Raw genomic sequence first — 20,954 nt, 5'->3', positions numbered from 1 at the left:
TCAGTAAGTTTTTGGAGGCACTGCCAGTAAGACATACAGAAATGGACCTTGTCCAAACACTGGAACAAAAGGAAAAGTGAATGATGCCATATCAGAGCTTTGAGGAAGGGTATGTGTCAAAGCAGAACCTTTGCCACTCCATCCTCCAACCCCCAATGATCTGATCTGACTTGCTTTGTTCACATAAAAAGGGAAACTACCTTGACCTGAGGAAAGTAAGGAATATAGTTTTCTCCCTATTTAGAGGCCTTTACATTTTGTAAGAGAAACCCAAAAACCTGTCCCAGGAGGCAAAAGCATTTTCAGTAGTTTTTAATTTAGTCCTTTCTTGTTTCTTCTCTCTAACATGTATCCGTCAGCAGGGCAGGAAGTTGAGCTGATGTGCAATGCCAATGCAGTGCATAAATCAGTCAAAAAAACACTCTGAGAAGGACAGTACCATCATCAGTCACAGATTCTCATGTACACAGAGAGGCGAGATCCTCAAAATTAACTCCCTCAGTTTTGGGCACTGACATTAAATGTTCAGATAAATCTAGTAAACAGGGAGGTCTGGGTCACAAAGTTTTTAGATCTGGATTTGGATCTGAATCAGAGTTTTTAAAACTACAGGAAAGTTCAGTTTTGTATTTGTATTTCTTTAGGGAGGAGGTTGGGTGGCTCAGAGCTGTCCAGGATGGATGCAGAACCAGTAAAATACTATTTTTGTGGATCCTAAAGAAATAGGGGGAGTTCCTATAGTTTAGTTCTCAACAAGTGAGAGATGTTTAAAAGAACATTTAGACTCTGCAGGGCTTTGGGCCATTAGACTTTAAGCATTTCTAAATGACTTCGGTTTGGGGGGAAAAAATGTTCAGTGGCTTTTTTTAACTATTTGGTATGGAGGGGTCAAATTTTGTGACCCTACCAGTCACCTTCGCAACTCTCAAAGCACCCAATGGCCAAGCCTCATTTAAATATCAGAAGTTAAGTGCTTGTCAGAAGTTGCTTGTTTTATTTACCAGCAAATAAAAACAAAACTGCCGTTAGTCTGCTTGGACCTCCCCATACAATTACAGGCAGAGAGCAAGAGATGTAACATTTTAGGGCTGGCATTCTGGCTCCAAATTCCTTAGCTAAGTCCTCTGTAATCACCTGCTTCCTTGGAGGGTTGGGTGGGGGGGTGAGCCAAAGGTGGGAGGATTCAAAGAGAACTCAGTGTGTCCTAGTGATTCCCAGTGACCAGATTGGTCTGCTTTAGCTGGAGTAATTTAGAGGAGCCCCAGTCAGGCAGAGGATCTGATGAGATAGAAAAGTATCCTAGATTCATCTTTCATCACATGCACATATACACAGGTCATGCAGTCATACCCAAAACCTTGCAGGGCTCATTTGGCCACAAGGCTGCAAATTAGGGATCCCTCTCTCCAAGACAGCAAAATTTATTGTACATTTTTTTTAAAAGTTTACTAGCCTCCATGGTTATAGGAGTGAATGGGAGAGCACAGTCATTCTTTTAAATGCCTTCCACACCAAAAAACAATAATCACTCTTCAGAAAAAACAAACAACCTTCTCCGACATCTATTTCTTAGTATGGGTAATTCAGGGAGTAGCAAGAATTTGCTTGCTTGTTATAATCCTGAAAATGTACTTCTATTTGCAAATTCTTTATGGCTACAGACAAGGCATGAGTAACCTACAACACTGTCCAGAGAAACTACAAAAAAAAGAAGGTCTGGTGAGAAATTAACAGTTATGTCCCTATTCTGAATACTAGCTTTAAATCCCTTCCAAAGTGCATTTTAATCTGCTGATACTGGTTTAGAATTCTAGTCACCCTTGAGTGCAATGACAGCACAAGACATATAGTCTAACATGGATGTAAGTGGCTTTTCACAGAGATAATGGTTTATCTGACTTGAGACAATTTTCCAGTTACGGTTTTAAAAGTCTGAAGAGATGGCAAATCTGTCCCTTCTTTACTATATTTTATGCTCCAAGATAAGATACTTATACTGGAAACAACATAAATCAGGCAATCCTGAGACATTGTCATGCCTCTGCAAAGATGGAATATAATCAATCATTTACTAAAGGCTAGCTCCTAATACCTTTTATGCATGTTATGTAGCACCTTATGTCACAAGTAGTCTCACTGAAGTCCAATGGAGCAAATTCTGCCACCCTTTATTTCAGTTAGACTGTTTACAGTCTAATACATTATTTCTCATGTGCAAGGTTGGACTATCTGACCTCCTGTTTTTTTTTAGTTAGTTCCACATGCACTCATGCCAATCACCAATATTTGTTCATATCTGATTTGTATCCCTCTGTTTCATTATCAAATAAATACCTGATCTTTCTCCTAGGGAAGGAGGCCTGGAGCCTTGCATTTCTTCCACTGAGTATGCAGGCAGGTTTGTTGTAGAGTAACTCATGAGAGTTGAAGAGGAAAAGTGCTATGAGAAAACAAAAGCTTACAATGAGCCGCATGGCTTTTGAAAATATGTAGGAGACTAAAACAAGACTTGTCAAATTGTTTTGGACTATGCCCATAGTAAGACCCTACAGCTATTTTTCCAGCATTATGAACTTACCCATGTGCTTTCTTAAACTCCTAGCATAGCATGAACATAGGCACTCATCTACTACACAGTATGATCTCTAGATAACTAGAGAGCATTTATATTCCCAGTTTTAGAAAACTCTTCTCAAAAATGAAAGATTAGCAGATGGAGGGTTTAGTGTAGCGTATAAAATTGCTGGTGTGGGGGGAAAGACCAGTTTAAAAAAAAAACTAGACAGTGAATCCTTGGCTGACAAATTGGGGTAGTCCATTGAAATGAATGGGGCTACGCTGATTTACATCAGCTGAAGAACTGCCACATCAAGGCAAAAAAAAAAATTGTGAAACCATTTCCTTCTGCCTTCCAACATTTAAGGTTCTGTGTTTCTCCTGCTAGAACTTTAGAGATCACTGGATGGAAGATAAAGCTAGACTGACTAATTCAGACAAGAAATTAGGCACATACTTTCCAGAGGGTAATTAACCACTGGAACAACTTGCTTAGTGATGTAGTGGATTCTCTCTCAACTGAAGTCTTTAAAGCAAGATTTGTGTGCCTTTCTAAAAGAAACTTTACAGCTAAGACAGAACCTATGGGCTTGATGCGGAAACCAGTTGGTTTAACTCTATGGCCTTTGTTATGCAGGATGCTAGATTCTGTGATCATGATGGTCATGTCTGACATTCAGATTTATTAATCTACCAGCCATCATTATTTTTCCTGTGTTCCTTGAAGGGCAGCTGCTGCCTCTCAGATGATCACATAACACACACTAACACTGTGTAGCTCCTTGTACCTGTTCTACTGGTTATACCACACAGGTGTGTGAGCCTGCTACTGCACCTGAGATGATAGTTGTGACCCTTTGGTTTAGTCACAGGCTCATGCTTTCATGCCCAGATATCCAAGATCCAGTCTCTGCAGATGACCCACCCAGTGGCATGGTTAATCAGCTTTCTCCTTCCTAGCCCATTTCACACACCCTGCCCCCAGCTCAGTCACAGCTAGAACTGACAGAACAGATTTCTGTTGATAAATGTTGTTTGGACTGAAACATTCTGTAGGAATGTGCTGATTCCATCAAACCTCTGACAGAAGCCAGGTGGGCTGCCTAACCAGCCTGCTTTCCTGCCAGCTCCCTAGTAGCCTAGGCACCAAAACAGATTGCCCTGCTTTGCCAGAAATTCTGCAATGTCGATCTTTGATTGTGATATGGAACTTCCTTTTACCAGACAGCTTAAGTCATAACCTGTATTTGTGCCACTGTGATCTGCTCTCAATGAAAGGGCTGTTAGCGGGGGAGGGGTTCTACCACATTACTCCACTTCAGGATCAAACAAAGGAAGATGAGTCTGATCAGTCCTATACTGATTACACTCAAATAAAGCTCTACTAAGTAGCAAACAACTGGGAGGGAAAAGATGGATAGTAGCATCTAAAAAGGAGCATTTGGTTTTTCAAACATTGGTTTTAAAAGTTTTCTTCTGCAAGTCAATCTTTCTTGAATGTAGCTTTTAATATACTACATTTTATTCTCTTCCTTATAGTGGTTATTTTAATGCCATAATACAATGGATTTTAACCAGATTGACTATTTTCAAGGACTACAAGAGTCATTGTGCATACGGTGTTACTTGACTGATCTAGTCCCTAAAGGAATAACACAGCACCTGGATTTTTAATTACCACTCTACCAGTCTACATGAATAGCCTAGGATAATGTTGGTTCTATTGCATGCTGTTTTTTAAAACAATCTCCTTTGCATTGATATGGCTTTCTACCTTTTCACTTTCAAATATTGGAGATTTAGTTTGGTATTTCTTAGTACAGCTAAGATATCATTGCCTTGATTAGAGATTAAACAGATTGTCTTATGGGGTTAGGAATCTTTTAAAAAAGGAGAATCATAGGAGGTACCAGATCATTCACTCTGATCCCAATCTGCCTCCATATTTTTATTAGCATTTATAACCCTGCATGTTAGCTACATTTTAAGAAACCTAACCTAAAGACTGCACAGCAGTCAGGGCTGCTCATGTGACATTTCTTAAAGCTGCATTCTGGAATCACTTAACTTAAATGAAATCTCCTTTTTTAAAAATATATTGTGCATAGCCCTATAGAAAGGGAGACAGCTTCACTAAGTTCTTACAGCAAGTCAGAAGAAATGGTTCTTCTTATCAATGTCCCTATTTCAGCAGCTCTTGCTGTGTTTGCACCACTAAGCAATGCTATAAATTCACGAGTTGCTTTGCTTTGATACTTCCCCTGTTGGTTATGTCTATGTTGCCCTTCGCATGTGGTTTCTGGGAAAGTTATGTGCTCAGACAAAAGCACAATAGGTTTTTTAACTATAAAACCTCTCCAATACAGATCAATGCCTACAGCGTGTTACCCAGGATAAATAAGGAACATTGATCAGAAAGAGATTGATCAAAGAAATCCTTCTGGGAATCCGGCCCTTTTTAATAGCACAATTACTATAAAATACTAAAACATAAAATTCTCATAGCCCTTGAGAGTGTGTGTGTGTGTGTTGTGTTCAGGGGCTGGTAGGGGGCAGCATGCTGACAGAGAAGCAGAGCATTTGATCACAGTAGAGCCCGGATTAGGGAGCCTATACAGTCAGCCAGCCAATGGCACAGGAGCCTGCAAACAGAGCTGGAAGCTGGGGAGTTTTAGTGGGAGTTTAAGGGGAGTTAGCGGGAGGGAGTGTATGGTGTTTTGTGTGTGTCCTTTTTTTCTCTTTGACAGTATCATAAACCTTATCCCAGATTTGGACCTTAGCGTCCAAAATATGGGGGTTGGCATGAAAACCTCCAAGCTTGGTTACCAGCTTGGACCTGGTACTTGCTGCCACCACCCAAAAAATTAGAGTGTTTTGGGGCACTCTGGTCCCCCTGAAAAACCTTCCCTGGGGACCCCAAGACCCAAATCGCTTGAGTCTCACAACAAAGGGAAATAATCCTTTTTCCCTTCCCCCCTCCAGGTGCTCCTGGAGAGATACACAGACACAAGCTCTGTGAATCCAAACAGAGTGACTCCCCCTCTCCGTTCCCAGTCCTGGAAACAAAAGTACTTTCCTCTTCACCCAGAGGGAATGTAAAATCAGGCTAGCAAATCCAACACACACAGATCTCCTCCTGATTTCTTCCTCCCACCAATTCCCTGGTGAGTACAGACTCAATTTCCCTGAAGTAAAGAAAAACTCCAACAGGTCTTAAAAGAAAGAAAAATACATACAAATGGTCTCTCTGTATTAAGGTGACAAAATACAGGGTTAATTGCTTAAAAGAAATATGAATAAACAGCCTTATTCAAAAAGAATACAAATCAAAGCACTCCAGCACTTATATTCATGCAAATACCAAAGAAAAGAAACCATATAACTTACTATCTGATCTCTTTGTCCTTACACTTAGAAACAGAAGATTAGAAAGCAGAAACTACTTCTCCAAAGCTCAGAGAAAGCAGGCAGACAGAAAACAAAGACTCAGACACAAACTTCCCTCCACCCAGAGTTGAAAAAATCCGGTTTCCTGATTGGTCCTCTGGTCAGGTGCTTCAGGTGAAAGAGACATTAACCCTTAGCTATCTGTTTATGACAGACAGGCATTTAGGAAGGAAGGCTATGACTGCTACATAGACAGCTGTGGTAGTTGTGATGGGTTGGGTCACAGAAGGCCCTTGGGAACTGCCACCTGTTGTGTTGAGATTACCTCTGAGCCCATTTTCCCTGGCAGCTTGGGATTTCAGTACCCTCTCTTGTTGAGTCAGACACACTAACCTGCTGCAAGCATGGCCCCCACAAGCTGCAGGCTTATCTGAAAACAGCTTAAGAAATGCTCCTGTCTCCAGCACTCAGCTACTCAATTCCCAGTGGGGTCCAAGCTCCAAATACATCCATTTTACTCTGTATAAAGCTTATACGGGGTAAACTCTAAATTATTCACCCTGTATAACACTGATAGAGAGAGATGCACAGCTGTTTGCTACGCCAAGTATTAATTGCTTGTTCTGGGTTAATAAAAATCATTTTGCTTATTTATTAAGTAAAAAAAGTAGGATTTAAGTGGTTCCAAGCAATAACAGATAAAGCAAATTAAATTACCAAGCAAAACAAAACAAACATGCAAGCCTAAGCCTAATACAGTAGGAAACTAAATACAGGTAAATCTCACCCTCAGATGTTCCAATAAGCTTCTTTCATAGACTAGACTCCTTCCTAGTGTGGGCCCAATCCTTTGCCCAGGTACAGTCCTTGTTTCAACTCAGGTGGTAGCTAAGGGATTTCTCATGACTGCAGCCTCCTTTGTTCTGTTCCACTCCCTTATATGGCTTTGGCACAAGGCAGGAATCTTTTCTCTCTGGGTCCCCACCCCTCCTTCTAAATGGAAAAGCATCAGGTTAAAGATGGATTCCAGTACCAGGTGACATGGTCACATGTCCTGTGAGACCCCAAGCCTTCATTCTTCCCAGCCTGACTCACAGGAAGGCTTGCAAGTAAACAGCCATCTACAGTCAATTGTCCTAGTTGATGGGAGTCATCAAGATTCTAAACCACCATTAATGGCCCACACTTTGCATAATTACAATAGGACCGGAGTTATATTTTATACTTCTAGTTTCAGATTCAAGAACAATACATTCATACAAATAGGATGAACACACTCAGATAAGCTTTGAAATGATACCTTACAAGAGACCTTTTTCATGAAGCATATTCCAGTTACATTATATTCACACTTACTAGCATATTTTCATAATATCATAGAGTGCAACATCACAGTAATGACCCAAGGAACAGAAGAGACAATGAAGATTATCAGATGTGGAAGCTGTGGCATGTACATTATCTTGGAGCAGAAGTGAAAAGTGCTGCATTTATATGAAATGCTGCCTGATAGATCTGATGATGGAAGAGAAGATCTGAGGTTTGGAGATGTAGGTAGAAACTATGGTTGAGTTTTGAAGGGATTTGAGCAGGTGATGGAGGAATGGCAAGAAGTGGTTGAATGGAAAACTCAAAATGTACAGATGCAAGCTGGACTGGAGAACTGTGAGGGGAGACTACTGAATAAGGAAAGTGGCTAGTGGAAGCATCTGACCATGAGAACTAGCCAGAGGAAAAGACTGGCTAGTGAAGTAGAGAGCTTAGAAACAGGTTTGCTGAGCTGGAAAATGAACAAGGGGCACAGCAGGTAGTAACAGAAGGTGGGAGGGCAAGGAAGAAGAGAAGAGCAGCTAGTCCTACAAGAAGAGGAGGAAATCAATGGAGATAGAGGATGACTTACAGAAGACTGCAAATGAGAACAAAAGACAAGATGGCTTGCAGCCAAAAAGAACAGACTGGGAAAGGCCGAGAATCACACCAACACAAGGAAGAAGCAGGTTTACATGACTGGGGACTCCCTACTAAGGCCTGTCATCAGAGCAGATCAGAGAACAGAAAGGAGTGCTGTTTGCCAGGAGCTAAGATACAGGATGTGGACCTGAGGCTGAAGAGGACCCTAATGGAAGCTGGAAAGAGTTCACTGATGTTCCTTCATGTGGGAACAAATCATATTGCTAGATTCGTCTGTATTACATCAAGGGAGACTATGCAAAGATGGGGAAGAAACTTAAAGAAATAGAGGCTGAGGTGATCTTCAGTGGGAATCTACCTGTCCTAGAAGAGGAGAATGAAAGTTAGACAAGATTTTGATGATCAACAGATGGCTCAGGCAATGGTGCTATAAGGAGGGCTTTGTGATGTTAGAGCACTGGAAAGCATTCACAGTAGAGGTCTGTTCTCATGGGATAGACTCCACCTGAATACAGAGGGAAATAGACTTTTGGGATAGAGGTTGCACAACTGAATAAAAGAGCTTTAAACTAGGAATTTGCACGAATGTCTTCCAGCCATCTCCACCAATCTCCATGCCTGAGTTTCATGTTGAGGGGAAGGAAAATCAAATAAGAGATGATACAGCAATGGAGAGAGGAACAGAAGGTAGGAGAATTGATGTCAAGAGGAAATATAGCACCAGTACCAATGATACTAACAGTCAGACAAGCAACACTGGCAGTGGAATGCCTGTACCAAATCCTGGCAAGGAATCTGGGTGAAGCCAAGCACAAACAACTTAGATGTCTGTACACTAATGCAAGGAGACTCGGGTAACAAATTTGGAGGAACTAGAATTACTGGTGCAGGAAGTGAAACCAGATACTGCTATAGGGATAGCAAACATGGTGGAACAGTAGTTATTGCTGGAGCACAGGTATTGAAGGGGAATGTATTGTTCAAGAAAGACAGAAATAAAGGTAAAGGTGGTGGAGTAGCATTGTATATTAATGATGAGGTAGACTGTAAAGAAATTAGAAGTGATGGACTGGATAAAATGGCAAACAGATTCCAATCATTTGGAGGAAGAAAGGTTACAGAAGCTCTACTTAGATAGTGCTTGGGGTCAGCTACTGATTCCCGCTCCTCCTGCCCCGCCCCCGCTCCAAGATCCAGTTTGGGTATGAATAGAGATCTCTGTAATATTTTATTGAATGAATAATATTGGGAATTGTGGGATTATAGGAGACTAATGTCCCAGCTATAAATTGGATGACAAGTGCTACTAATAATGGTAGAGTCCAGATGTTCTTGGATGGGATAGATATCCACCAAGCCATGATACCAATACTAAATCTAAAATGGCAAGTAAAAGGACCTCAGACAAACTGACTGCAGAGAACAGCCTTGGTTTGAGTTTTAGCTAATTTGGCTTAAACTACATGAAAGGATAAATAAAAAATAGATCTGCAATGAAGGTCTTTGTGTGTTTTTTTTAAAGCAAACTTTTTAAAAAACAATTAAGGGAATTAGTGAAGGAAGTGGACTGGACCGAAGAACTCAAGGATATGAATGTGCAGAAAGTTTCTGCGACTTTGAATTAAAGGAATTCCAAGCTATCTTAAGCCTGCATCCCAAAGGCGGGGGTGGGGGGGAGGAAATAACAGGGAAGGGTTGCAGACCAAACTGGATGAGCAAGCATTTGAAATAGCCTCTTAAGAGAGAGCAGAAATCTTCCATTCCTTGTAAGCTAGGAAGGATCAGCAAGGAAATCCACCTCGTGGAGGTCAAAAAGTGTAGGGGTAAAGTGAGATCTGCCAAAAGCCAGAGTGGACCTTGCAAAGGAAATTAAAAACTGAAATTTAAAAGATTCTATAGTCCTATAAATACAAGGAAAGAAGGAGTGGGACCTTACGCACTGAGGATGGGGTGGAGACTAAAGATAATCTAGGCATGGCCCAACACCTAAATGAATGCTTTGCCTCAATTTTTAATAAAGGTAATTAGGAGTTTAGGGCTAGTGGCAGGGTGGCCAATGGAAATGAGGATGTGGAAGTACAAATTACCACATCTGTAGTGGAAATCAAACTCAAACAGCTTAATGGGACCAAATCAGGGGGCCTGGATAATCTCCATCCAAGAATATTAAATGAACTGGCACGTGAAATTGCAAGCCCAATAGCACGGATTTTTAATTAATCTGTAAATTTATGGGTCATACCCTAAATGAAAATTTCTAATATAGTACCTATTTTTAAGAAAAGAAAAAAGTGATTCAAAAAACTACAGGCCCGTTAGTTTGACCTCAGTTATATTCAAGGTCTTGGAAGAAATTTTGAAAGAGAATGGTAATTGAGATAAAATACAATGTTGTACAAAAGGTGCCAGACCAACATGATCACTTTCATTAATAAGATAGGAAATGCAGTAGCTCCAATCTACCTGGATTTCAGTAAGGTATTTGATACATTTCCACATGGGAATTTATTAGTTAAATTGAAAAAGATGGGGATTAATATGAGAATTGAATTAAAAGGGCAGAGAAGAAACTGTTTAAAAGGGAAATGAATTCATAAATTGTAGGACTGGAAGGGACATCCATAACCATTTGTTTCAATGCTGAACCACCCTGACAGTTAAAGTTTTTCCTAATGTCCAACTTAAACCTCCCTTGCTGCAATTTAAGTCCAGTGCTTCTTGTTGTATTCTCAGAAGTTAATGAGAATTTTTCACCCTCTTCCTTGAAACAACCTTTTATGTACTTGAAGACTTAATTCCCCCCTCAGTGTTCTCCAAACTAAACAAACCCAATTTTTTCAATCTTTCCTTGTAGCTCTAAACCTTTAATTTGTTGCTTTCCTCTGGACTTTCTCCAATTTGCACACATCTTTCCTGAAATGTGGCACCCTGAACTGGACACAATTCTCCATCTTAGGCCTTATCAGCCTGGAGTAGAGTGGAAGAATTACTTACTTACAATACTCCTGCTAACACATCCTAAAATGATGTGGTGTGTGATTTGTTTGTTTGCAACAGTGTTATGCTGTTGATTTGTATTTAGCCTGTGATCACTATAATCCTGATCCCTTTCCACAGTACTCCTTCCTAGGCAGTCATTCCCCATTTTCCCATTTTGTACAAAGGTGAACTTTCAGGCTGGAGGGAGTGGAGTTCCTTTGGTCTTGGGATCAAGCTTGATCTTATTTAAAAAATTTTATTAATGACCTTAGCACAAAAAGTCAGTCTGCTAAATAAATATGTGGATGACACAAATTTGGGAGTATTGCCAATACAGAGTAGGACAGGAATATCATACAGGAAGATCTGGAGGACCTAGAGAACTAGAGTATTTAAAAATGGGATGAAATTTAATAGTGCAAAGTGGTGTTAGTCCCTAAATGTATAAGAATTTTTGCTATATGCTGGAGACATATCAATTGGAAGTGACAAAGGTGGAGAAAGACCTGGGTGTACTGGTTGATCACAGGATGACTACGAGCTGCCACTGTGATGCAGCTGTGAAAAAGGTTAATTAAATCCTAAAATGCATTAGGTAAGATTTCCAGTAGAAATAGGGAAATGTTATTGACATTACACAAGGCACTGGTGAGTGTTTATCTGGCATACCGTGTGCTATTCTGAACCCCCATGTGAAGAAAGGTTCATTCAAACTGCAACAGGTGCAGAGAGGGGTTACTTGGATGATCAGAGGAATGGAAAAGCTGCCTTACGAGAAGAGACTCAAGGAACTTGGCATGTTAGCCTAACAAAATGAAGGTTGAGGGGAGATGTGATTGCTCTTTATAAATACATCAGCGGGATAAATACCAGGGAGGGAGATGAGATATTTACATTAAATGCCAATGTTGACACAAGAACAAATGGCTATAAACTACCATCAACAGGTCCGAGGCTTGGAATTAGATGAAAGTTTCTAATCATCAAAGGAATGGCATTCTGGAACAGCCTTCCAAGGGAAGCAGTGAGGGCAAAAAACCTTACCAGTTTCAAGACTGATATTGCTAAGTTTATGGCGAGGATGGTATGATTGATTACAATGGCATGTGGTCCATCTGTGACTGCTGGTAGCAAAAATCTCCAGTGGCCAGAAATGGGACATTAGATAGGGAGGTCTCTGAGTTACTACAGAGAATTCTTTCCCAGGTATATGGCTGATGGGCGCTGCCGACACATTCTGGGTTCAACTGATCACCATAGTTAGGGTTGGGAAGGAATTTTTCCCCCGGGTCAGATTTGCAGAGGCCCTGTTTTGTTTTTGTTTTTCCCCTTCCTCTACAATATGGTGCCTGGCTCACTTGCTGGTTTAATCTGTGACTTGCTCTAGTTTCTCTGTAACTTGAAGTCTTTAAGCCATTATTTAAGGACTTCCGTAACTCAGCCAGAGGTTAGGGGTCTATTTCAGGGGTGTCATAAACAGATAGCTAAGCGTTAATGTCTCTTTCACCTGAAAAAAAAAGTAACCTGAAGCACCTGACCAGAGGACCAATCAGGAAACAGGATTTTTTTCAACTCTGGGTGGAGGGAAGTTTGTGTCTGGGTTCTTTGTCTTCTGCCTGAATCTCTCTCAGCTAGAGAAGGATTTTTCTATTTCCTGCTTTTCTAATCTTCTGTTTCCCAGTTGTAAGTACAAAGAGATCAAATAGTGAGTTATATGGGTTTTTTTCTTTTGTATTTACATGTCTATAGTTCCTGGAGTGCTTTGAATTGTATTCTTTTTGAATAAGGCTGTTTATTCAAAATTCTTTTAAGCAATTGACCCTGTATTTGTCACCTTAATACAGAGAGACCATTTGTATGTATTTTTCTTTCTTTTTTTATATAAAGCTTTCTTTTAAGACCTGTTGGAGTTTTTCCTTAGTGAGGAACTCCAGGGAATTGGGTCTGCAGCTCACCAGGGAATTGGTGGGAGGAAGAAGTCAGGGGAAAACCTATGTATGTTAGATGTACTAGCCTGACTTTGCATTCACTCTGGGTGAGGGGGGAAGAGAGATTGACTCTTGGTAATTCTGTTCTCCAGGCTGGGAACGGGAAGGGTGGAATCCCTCTGTTTAGATTCACGGAGGTTGCTTCTGTGTATCTCTCCAGGAACACCTGGAGGGGGGGGAGGAGGGAAAAGGTTTATTTCCCTTTGTTGTGAGACTCAAGGGATTTGGGTCTTGGGGTCCCCAGGGAAGGTTTTTGGGGGGACCAGAGTGCCCCAAAACACTCTAATTTTTTGGGTGGTGGCAGCAGTACCAGGTCCAAGCTGGTAACTAAGCTTGGAGGTTTTCATGCTAACCCCCATATTTTTGGACGCTAAAGTCCAAATCTGGGACTAGGTTATTGACAAGGGGTGGGTGAGGTTCTGTGGCTTGCAATGTGCAGGAAGTTCCACTAGATGATCAGAATGGTTCCTTCTGGCCTCAAAATCTGAGTCGAATATTTTTTTTCCCCATTTCAACCAAAAACAACTTTTGCCCTATAGGCAACAATAACCTTCAATATTGCTCCACTCCTTTTAAAAACAACAAACAGCACAAGACACCTGTTATTTTGCTGGAGAAAAACAGCTCCTGCACAGCATGCACACTATCATTTAGGAAAAACTCACCTCACTTAATAGACAGACACGGAGAGAGAGAAAGTAGCAAAAATGTCACGAGCATCACAACAACAACAAATGGGAATGATGAATTATCAGTACTAGGAAAATGCAGAAAAATGTCTGGGCTGAGTATATGCACGTGTTTTTATGGAAAAACAAACTTCTAGGTGACTAGTTTGTGGAGTAAAAACTATTTTATTGCAGCTCTGCTAACAAAGGCTCTGCACACTTCAATGTAATTTCTGTAGTCTATATCCCATGAACTTGGGCCATAAATCATCAAGCAAGTACATTTTATGCATAGTCTAGCACCCCACAACGTCACTGGGAGTGGCATACATTCTTTATGGGTTAGTGGAAATATAGATCAGGGTCACCACTCTCACAATTTAAAGAAGCTTGAATGATTTTCTTAAAAGCACAGATCCTTGTTTCAAAATCTTCACCTCCTCTTCACAGTTCATCCAAAACCAAAAATAACCCCTTCCCTCAAAGTCTCTAAATTTGTGCATCCTTTTTAATCTCCTCTAGAAATGGGCAACACCAGAGATATTTTTGTTATTGGCTCTGCCAACTTTCCTCAGATGCATGAACGTTTTATTAAACTGAAACCATGAGTGAATTGATCGGGGTCTAATTGTATTCTAGTACAAAAAGGTCATGATGGAGGAGGAGGAGGAAGATGGGTTCTGATTTTTTTTTTTTTTTTGCCCCTCTGTCTAGTCATTTCTCTTTCTGAACACTTCAAGTATTCTTTATTTAAAAAAAAATTAGTACAGTGGGGCAAATTTGTGTGTATATTTATATATGCTATGTTGCATATCTACGCAAGGCAGTATTTTCTTGTATACTTGACTGTGGTAAACTGTTCCTGTGCAACTGCTGGTTGTGGCCCTAGTTGGCATGGGGAATTCTGAACTTAAGTAAGATTAACTTATGGGCTCATTTTGTTTGTCCGTAATACCAGTTGGGATTCCCTCAGACCTTTTCCACTCAACTGATCCAGAACATGTTGCCAGCTCTCTGGGATCCAACAATTCAGTTCAGCTCCAGCTCATCACTCAAGTTACTTCATTAGCCAAGTAACTGCTCTATGCCCACACTTGGCAGGCCCAGACACTGGGGGTTTAGGTATAGTTGATACCACAATTCCAAATCATATCGCATACTACACAGTGTCAAAGTTAGACTCGGGACTCAGTTTGTCAGACCACTCTGTTTTGTTAGCACATAGCTCTGCTAATAACACCCAGATAATGTGAGCATCATGCAAGACACAAACTATCTTATTTATACAGATAAAAGGGCGAGCACTTAACAAGATAACAAAGGAAACAGAATCTGATAAGTTTACCTGGGCTAGGCATGCATATCTTATTTCCTTACTAACTATTACCAATCTTCTGTTAATGTTTCGCCATTAGCACTCTTGTTTATGCCTAATGTTTCTTCTCCTGGCACCTGTATTTCAACATTTCTTATTTCTGCTTAAAGGTACATACAACATTTCTTTAATCCATTCTTATTTTTACAATATAATTCATTCTACTTTCACAACAGTTTATGTACACTTTTTTCCTAGCTGCTAAAATCTATACTTTCTTTAATTTAATTGGTTTGGACACTGTATTGGTCCTTACATGATCCATCATGTATGTTCTCACCTTAGCTACACTTCAAGCTTATCAGTTCAGTGTGTTCTGACTTATCTCAGCAAGCCCAAAAATGTTCTCTTCAGCACACAGCTTGTCACACCCTTGTTTACAGTCTAACCTTAGCTTCAAATCAAGCTATAGGCAAGCTTACTAATGCCCAGCAAGATCTATGACTACACTACCCAGAGTGCCTTTCCACTTCAAACATTTCATAGCAATTCTGTTATCTGAGATCTAGGGCAAAGAAAGATTGGGCCACTCTTTTCAATGCAATATGTTGTGGGCGTTTGTGTGTTTGTTTTTGTTTTTAAATTCACCAAAAGAGTGCCTAGACCCTTCATGAAATGGAATATTGGAGATTTGGTAATATCTTTGTTTCCTCTTTAAACAGAGTCCCTAAATCAACACCTGGAATGTCTCAAACTCTTTGGAGATGAAACTGAAGGTCAGATCCTTGAAAGTCTAAATGGGATTCTTCTGGCTCTTGCAGAAAACAGTTAAGTATTCCTCCAAACCATTTTTGGATTGCCTAGCCACACCAGCAGACTTCCTGTGCACTTTTCACATATCATGACTATATCTATTAGATAAGGAGATCCCACTACCCAAAATGACAGAAAACAAGGCATTTTAGGAGTGAAGTCTCTGCTGGAAACAGGCTAATGGATAAATTAGTTTGTCCTACTCTACCAGGAGAGTGCTTTAAGGTAGCAATATTAAAAACAATATCAGGTTCCTAGCTAATGGGACCGTAAATTCAGTTTTACTGTTAGGAAATATAATCTAGAGCTGGTCAGAAACTTGAACTTCCATTCCATGGGAAATTCTGACATTTTGAAGAGGGAAAAAAAATAACTCCAAATTGGAAAGAACCAAAACTCCTTTTTAAATTAATTTTTGAACATTTAAATTTATAGTTTTGGCAACATTGGTTCATTTTCACTTTAACATTGAACTTTTAAATATTTAAACTTGTTTTCTCAAGGAAGACAGATTGGAGAGGCAGCAGAGCAGGGTGAGGTGAGGTATTCAAGACTTCCAGATCTTCAGAAGTGCTCTGCAAGTGTGTATCTTGGCACTGATCTATCCTCCCTTACCCTGTCAGCATGCTGATGGCATAAGTTGGCTGGGTTCCCTCAGAAGTAGCCATGGATGGGACCAAGAGAGAATTAAAACATTTCTGAGCTCTATCTAGCTGTTTCTGATGCTATGAGTACTTAATTTCTCCTCCCTGACTGTCACACAGAAATTCAAGAGTCTGCATAGGACAGATGTTCCCACACCAGCATAACCCAGTAGAGCCCCAGCAGATGGGTTTCTAGGAGGTTCTCAGGGAGTTGTGTGGGGATATCTTTCAATGGAGGAAACGATCCAGCCTTGAGTATTTCGCTTCTCCATGGAAATGTACTGTTAGTCCTCAGAGGGTACTTGAAACTAACAAATTGCAAGCCAGCTGCTTGAACTGAGGTTCTTTATTGGAAGATGGACAACTGTAGAACCTTAAGAGTAAATGAGAGCTGGGGGCGGGGGGAGGATTTAAGCAGAGGAGAATTAATTGGGGTAGCCTTAAAACAAACAACTACATTCCCTTCTAGACAGAGATTTACAAAAGGGAGTTATATCTGCTGATTCACAACTATAGCCATTGGCTACAGTGTAGTTAAGATGATATGAAAAGACTCTTATTTAAATGGAATAGGGAACAGGCCAGCAGCTTCAATAAATTATTTGAGCAATGTCTTATTTTTAGCTACCTCTGATCCAGAAATACAGCAGCAAATAGAGTACCACTTCGATCTAAAACTCTGGAGTTTCCTCAAGTCTGACTGTGAGCGGACAAATATACTGATCAAAAAAATCTTAAGGGGCAAAAATTCCAGATTTAATTGCTTACCTAAGAAATATGCCTGAATCCTAAAATCATCTTTTGGTGACTTTCCCAATAGATTGTTTTATCAGAAACTAGTTGTAGTAAACCACTAGGCTAAGGTATACATTTAGACAGCAATTAAAATAGTGGAATGTGATTCAAGGTATATGACTAGAAAACTAACTGAAGCTTTTAATAATAAATCTGAAATCTACACTCACTTGGAACTATTTTAATAAAGAAGTCATACAAATGTCTTATTCTAAAAGCTGATACACTAATAGTGACACAGTATCTTCTTAAGAGACCATCTACTTGTTCACTTCACTTGGGAAGCACTGCATTTAACTTTACAAAGTTGGAAGTTCTGTTAAAAATTTCAGTCTACATTTTGATCACATTGTTCACTTCCACTCTGTTCTTCATGTTCATGGTGTGTGGTTGGTCACTTCTGTCACAAGCTGTTGTTTTTACTCCCTGATTGGATTAGTGAATCATTTTAAACAGGAAAATGAACTTTTTACTAGGAATTTTCATATGAATAAACATCAGTGCTAAAATTCCTGAAATAGTTTGGATTTGTGAATAAACCATGCTTATTCAAATAGTCATACATGATGAACATTACAGTAGAATTTCAGCATTATATACACTAGAGTTACAAATGGACCTGTCACCTACAGACCTCATTTGGAACTGGAAGAACATAATCAGGCAGCAGCAAAGCCCCCCACAAAAAACAAACCCCACACATACAGTACTGTATTAAATGTAAATTACTTTAAAAAAAAAAAAGGGGGTGAGGGGAAGCAGCTTTTTTTTTCCTGCATAGCAAAGTTTCAAAGCTATATAAAGGCAATGTTCAGTTGTGAAGAACCATAATGTTTTGTCCAGAACTCTGAACAATCGCTATTCCTCAGTTACTTTATTTAAAAACCACTCATCCTCCCATCTCACAATCTGCTCATCTCCACTTGTCATACCCCCAAAGAAAAGATGAGGACACTGAAAAGATTAAAACACTAGGCTGTTGCAGATTAGAAGGGGAATGTTACAAAAGCAACCTAATTTGAAGCTGCTTTTCTACTGGACATCAGGGAAACTCTGTTCTTTCATTATTATCCAGGGGTCGGCTCACATTCAGTCACCATGGGTTTAAATATTAAAGCTGCAGATGGTGACAAGTCATCTGTACTATACAGGTTAGATTTCACTTTCCATTCTCTGAAGCATTGTCAGCCTATTAGTGTTAATTCCAGAGGCTGCTGTCTAGAACCTTCTGGCAGTCCCAACCTATCCCCAGAGCCCTTTGCTTCTCCCAAGTATGTTGCTTACAAAAATAAAACCATGCACCTTTGAAGATTCAGTAAATAGGCCTGTCTCAGGGCTAACTTTTTGTTTTTTTTTTTTTTTCTTTTTTGGTAGCTTCACTTATGTTTTGCTGAAGTGGCAGTAGGCTGGTTTTACCTGTCAGCATTTGCTTGGCACTAGTTGCCTCTCCTTCAGAGCTTGGGGGATTTATTCAGTCGCCATGGCAATGTGGTCTGCATTTGAAGGTTAGACTGTGTGCTTTGTACAACACACATGCATTTGACAGCTCCTGAAAGAAACCCACTAATCATATTTTCAGAACTTTATTCTATCTCCTCATTTAACTTATTTCAGACATCGATCTTTGAGGAATCTCAAGAATAAATGTTCAAATGGATTTCAACTATTCTTGGGCCCTCTCCCCCATCTGCAGAGAGGATGACATAAGAGTTCTTATGCCTACTCAGTGGCATGCAAGGATCCCTCTGTCCTGGAGTGGATCTTGCCCAGTACTGCCAGCCGTCTTCATTACTTGTCCACAAATAAAAGGTTGCAGGACTGGGCTCATCGCTGTTAGAAATCACAGGAGATTTTCTAGGTGATTTTCCTGCATAACAAAGATTTGCATAATTTGGCACAGATGTATTTTCTGCATGCTGGGGCACAGGCCTGGAAAAACAAAAGATGCTGTACTTAAGGATTCAGGTATATTGGAACAGTAGCACTGGGGAAGCTTGCACCTGTCAGCACAGGCATTTGATTTTGCACCAAATTCCTCAATCAAAAATACTGTTATGCAAATGCTGATTGGAGCTCAATATTTAAAGTTGTGCTGAGTTTTATACACAAACCTCTTGTAATCTTACTCTTAATCTAAGAAGGAAATCTTGTTAGCTGTGTTTGTGGTGATATTTAGCTTATGATGTTTGCAACATTTTACAAACAAACATGTTAGTTTTACTTATTATAGTGTATGCTGCTACTTACTGAGTTTCATTAGAAGAAATTGTGCTTTCAGAAAACATGTCCAAGAACCTCTCAGATTACGTGTTTCTGGATACTGAGGAAAGGAAACATGTAGATCTTTTTAGAGCAACAATAGAAAGTCTCTTGAAAGTAAAAGAGGTGAATAACAAACACCATGTTAGACCACAATAGTGATATGCCTATCATCACAGAGCTGCTAACGGTTGTGTTACATTGTTGTAGTTCAAGCAAAGTAAGAAAATGTTTAGAAACGCCTAGCATGATTTCAGTCTTTAAATGCCACTTGTGTATGATAATGGTCTATTTGCCTGGGTTGGGGGCAGGTTTATTTAAAAATAAATAAAAGCAGGTTGCTGGTCAATCCATCCTAGGACTTTAAAAAAAAAAAAAAGATCTTTATTACTATCTACATACAACATGGAATTATTCCAGGATAGCGTATGATGGAAGGTATGTGTGCAGGGCCGGCGCTACCATTTAGGCAGCCTAGGCAATCGCCTAATGCGCCAGAATAATTGGTGGGCAGCATTTTGCCTGAGGGGGTGGCAGGCAGCTCTGATGCAGCTGCCGCAGTGGTGCGTGCAGCAAGTCTGCTGGTCCGCGGCTCCGGTGGAGCTGCCGCAGTCATGCCTGCGTATGGTCAGCTCCTCGCGCGGCTCCAGTCAACCACCTGCAGGCGGAGCTGCGGAGCACCACACCCTCCGCAGGCACCACTGCGGCAGCTCCACCGGAGCCGCGGGACCAGCGCGCGGGGCAGCGAAATTGCCGTCCACCTAGGGCGCTCAAACCCCTAGCGCCGGTCCTGTATGTGTGACTGACTATAGAATAAGGCAACCCATTACGCTAGGAAAAACTTTTATGATGAGGCTGAGTCCCACTTTTTCTATTTAAGTTTTAGCCTCCTTCAGCCAGTGTCAAAGCATAAAAAGACTTGTATCAGCCAGTGCTCAAGCAGGAAAGTGTAGCATTTCTTACAGCCCTTTGTCAAAAGACCAACCTTCCCTCTCGCACCACGCTTCCCAGCTGACATGAGCCTGTGTTTGTTTATATATCCATCCTCTAGAAGACTCAGTGTCCTGATGACAATTAGACATGAGACAGCAGGGATTCCTATTGTGGGGTAAGTGTATAATGTCAGTCTTAATTGCTAGAAGCAGCTGTACGGCTGCTGGATGACAATTCAGACACCATCCACAGTTCATTTCTCGCAGTCGGAGAAGATGGAAATGTTTTCCCTGTTATGTCTGACACATTCAGCAAAGTTCTTAAGCACTTACCTGACTTTGAACAAATGAATAGTTCCAGTGACTGCATATGCTTAAAGTTAGGCAGGCGCTTAAGTACCTTGCTGAATCAGGACCTTGATTCCAAACACTGCCTAGACCTCTACAGAAACCATGAAGGCAAATACAGTAAATCAAATTCATTGCTGCTACTGTTAACTTTCTTTATCATTGCAGGGCAAAGATCCTCCAGCTTACTCACAGACACTGGGATTTTCCCAACTTTAGCTCAAATTCTCAAAGGCAATCCAAGGTGTGCAATAAAGGCAGCCCAGGTGATTGCAGAGATAGCAAAGAATGGTAGGTAAAGTGGGTAGTGTTCCTATAAATAATGTTAAACCAGTTATTACTATATACTTTCAATCTAC

General features: G+C 40.4%; 1 protein-coding gene across 4 annotated transcripts in view; it reads left to right on the top strand.

Annotated features, from left to right (window-relative positions):
• Positions 1-20,954, top strand: part of LOC127053807 (rap1 GTPase-GDP dissociation stimulator 1-like) — a 52,803-nt gene that overhangs the window by 4,027 nt on the left and 27,822 nt on the right. For 2 of the 4 annotated variants that reach the window (XM_050959099.1, XM_050959097.1), the window contains exon 1: positions 20,196-20,886. In XM_050959099.1, coding sequence (XP_050815056.1) covers positions 20,544-20,886 — 343 coding nt within the window. In that variant the 5' untranslated portion in view covers positions 20,196-20,543. Of the gene's footprint in view, positions 1-15,526; positions 15,632-20,195; positions 20,887-20,954 lie in introns of those variants that run through there. The other 2 variants (XM_050959098.1, XM_050959100.1) reach the window with 2 other exon arrangements.

Source organism: Gopherus flavomarginatus, chromosome 6 (genome assembly GCF_025201925.1).
Source record: "Gopherus flavomarginatus isolate rGopFla2 chromosome 6, rGopFla2.mat.asm, whole genome shotgun sequence".
In the NCBI taxonomy this organism is placed as follows: Eukaryota; Metazoa; Chordata; order Testudines; family Testudinidae; genus Gopherus; species Gopherus flavomarginatus.
This window is presented reverse-complemented; position numbering and strand designations above follow the sequence as displayed.